Source organism: Coptis chinensis, chromosome 4 (genome assembly GCF_015680905.1).
Source record: "Coptis chinensis isolate HL-2020 chromosome 4, ASM1568090v1, whole genome shotgun sequence".
Classification (NCBI taxonomy): domain Eukaryota; kingdom Viridiplantae; phylum Streptophyta; class Magnoliopsida; order Ranunculales; family Ranunculaceae; genus Coptis; species Coptis chinensis.
The window spans coordinates 58,591,550-58,594,657 of NC_141459.1; the positions used below are offsets into that span (position 1 = coordinate 58,591,550).

The following is a 3,108-nucleotide window of genomic DNA, read 5'->3' on the forward strand; positions in this document are numbered from 1 at the left end:
CCCGCACTATCTTGAACCATTTGACTTTACTCCTCACATTTTTAGGGAAAGTACGCGATGATGTTGAAAATTCTCCGAAATGTAGTAGGCGTCCATGTGACTGGCCGGTCCTCCATGATGTAGGTGTTAATCTCCGTATCCATGATCCATTTCTTTACTTCGCGACTCTCTGTAGCTCGGTGATTACTCGCCCAACCACCATCGGCTATCACTTCGACACCGTTGCATCCTCGGGATTGCATTAGCTAGCAATGCTTTGGCTTAACTATTAAGGATCGGTGGGCACGAACACCATGGGTCATGCCGGAAAGTCGGTACTCTTTCCATTCGCAATACAAGATTGATGTACTTCCATGAAATCTCTCTATGTTTCAGTATGTCCCTCCACACCCATGAACAGTCCCTCGGTGCTTTCATGGTCCAGAAATGTTTCTGCTTGATGTGGTGCTGCCATGACCATTTGACCCATAAACAATCCGATTTCTGTGCCAGCTTAAAGACCAAACCATAGTATGCAGCTTTATTCCACACTCTAGGATCAACAAGGCCAATCCCTCCTTGCTCTTTATCTAGTCTGAGAGTCGCACTACTCGCGTGATGCATTTTCTTTTCCATTAAGCTATAAGTTGATTGTTCATTAAGCATAAAAAGGGCATATATGAAGCATTGTAAAGATAACAAAATACACATTTGGGGACTGATCAACTACCCCCAAATAGTATTTCGCTTGTCCTCAAGCAAAAGATGAGAGAAAAAACTAAGATCACAAATGTGTGACTTATTATACTAGTCTCGTTTCACAGAGTGCAATTGCATTAACCATATGCAACAATGCCTTAAACCACTAGGAGTTTCCTAGTGGATGAGCTTAAGCCTCGTGAGAGTTTTCCAGAGAAGGTACTCACAAACTTCCTCTATTTAGTACAAAGGGTCTTGTTTCCTTATTTATTCTCAGAGGTTTATACATCTCATTAGCGGAGGAATAAAGGAAAGCTCCTTTGAACTCATAATAATATATATACATTAGTTTAATCATCTAAAGATAAACGTGCAAAATATGAGTGGTGAAATGCAAAAGCAGAGTCGTTTCCGAAACTTTTAGAGAGCATCCTTAAGTTGGGTCCTCACAGGGGTGTGTTGCAATCACAACTCTCTGATAGATTCACTAAAGTTTTGTTTTCTCAAGTGCAAAGGGCACTTATATTCCTCACATACTCGAATGACATCCAACAAAACCGGGGTCGATTGATCACAATATCCACTTACTATCACACCATCCTATTCCTAGTTGAGCTAGAGGTCTTTTATTAGGAATTACGGGGCTAAAGTAGTGGTTTAGAAATAAAGGAAAGGGAAAACAAACTCTGATAAGTTAAGAAATTGGGGCTTCGGGATATTTGTAACTAGAGAAGAACCTCATTTTGTTCTTTGCTTCCGAATTTGTGATTCATTCTTTTAGCCCTTTGGTTTTGTGACTCCATATGATTTTGAATTTTTGGGAGTTCTAATCTTGCTTTTGTTTCATTTGAAATCGACTCCTTTTGATTTTGAACTTTTGGGAGATTTCGATTTTTTTGAATCTTTTCTTTCTTTTCTTTTTCTTTTAAAGCTTCTAACTATTCTGTTTTTGTACAAGACCTTCTCTTCTCTTTTTTACAGATCATCCAATTCTCAACTCGTCAGCTGGGTAAGCTTTTTATTGTGTGTAGTAACGGTTCAGGGATTGATGGCGAAGAAATAAAAAGGCTTTTATAAATTGGTGAAGGCTCAAGGGGTAACTAGAGGAAAAATTATATTTTTGGGTTTTTAACGTTTATTTGGCTATATCAATCCAAAAAGGGCCAAAATTCTCTCCTAGGATATGGTGTGGTGATCAAGCAAGTGGACGTGTTATCTCACTATCCGGACATCCTTGTGTCATCACTCAATAATCATTCAGAGGAGACTTTTGGCTAGATTCTTACAGGATATGGAACTTAGCTGTTCTAACCGTGGTATCGGAAACTCACTGCTATATACAATCAAATGTTGATGTATGCCATTCATGAAAAGGTGCAGAAACTATTGTATGTATATTAGTCTAAGTTCGAAGAACGAATCTTTACTCTATTGCTATAATGAAACTTCTAAACCTTTTATTCATCATAGAAAAAGGAAAACAAGACTTTTGGCACTAAACAAAAAAATATATTTTTGGTCTTTTCGAAATATTTTAAGAAAGAAAGAAATATAAAAAATCTATCTAATATAAGAAATGCTAATTAATAAATTCATAGTTTTTGCAAATGTTACTATACCACCCCCAAACAGAAATACGCTTTGTCCTCAAAGTTTGAAGAAATTGAAAGAGATTACCATAGGAACATGAGCGAAAAAAGCAGTAACCTGTACTCTGTTCTTCGTTATGAAAATATACCACCCCCAAACAAATTTGGAGCGTGGGCTGATAGAAATAGAACGAGAAATACATGGTTTATTGAAAAGGAAAAAATGTAATTATTCTAATATGAAATTTTTGGCTTTTTTGAATTTTATTTTTAAAAACATGCATAGTGTAGAAAATAAGAAAAATTTGGGCATGATGTATTTGTATGTCCTTCTGCTCATATACCACAAATCCTCATACATTCCACAAAACATAGATAAACATAACAGATAATACTATGAAAAACTAAAACTGCATAAAGTAAAACAGATATTAAAATGACAATAAATTACATATAAGACACTAGGGGGTTACCTAGTCAGATTTCGCGTGAGATAACTAAAGACGTTGCGATGAACTCGAGCTACTCCTGTCTCTCTCTCGTCGGGCTCTCGCAGGTGGAAAAGCTTATGGAACTAACTCGTCTCGCAGTTCCTGAAGCATCTAGAGAGTGTTGTCCTGAAAGGTGCGCTGCTCCTGCTGAATAGTAGTCAATTGCTGATGTAGTAACCGCTGTGCATGAATTGTAAAGCATCCAAGGGACGCGTGAACTGAGGCAAAGATCCTAGAGCAAAGTAGTCCACTGGAGGTGGAAGTGGAGGTGGAGCGTCGTCATCGTTGAGACCATGCTCGATCTCTTGTACAGCCTCTGGGGACCAGTCGTGCTGAACGCAATGAAAGTA

The 3,108-nt window shown here is 38.0% G+C and overlaps 1 protein-coding gene across 1 annotated transcript; it reads right to left on the reverse strand.

Moving 5' to 3' along the window:
• Nucleotides 1-261: 261 nt before the first annotated feature.
• Nucleotides 262-615, reverse strand: LOC147504183 (uncharacterized). Its single transcript, XM_086605085.1, has one exon. The coding sequence runs from the start codon at nucleotides 613-615 to the stop codon at nucleotides 262-264; it is 354 nt and encodes a 117-aa protein (XP_086461211.1).
• Nucleotides 616-3,108: the final 2,493 nt, after the last annotated feature.

Coding starts and splice junctions, on each gene's coding strand:
- LOC147504183 (XM_086605085.1), bottom strand. CDS start 615: ATGGAAAAGAAAATGCATCACGCGAGTAGTGCGACTCTCAGACTAGAT.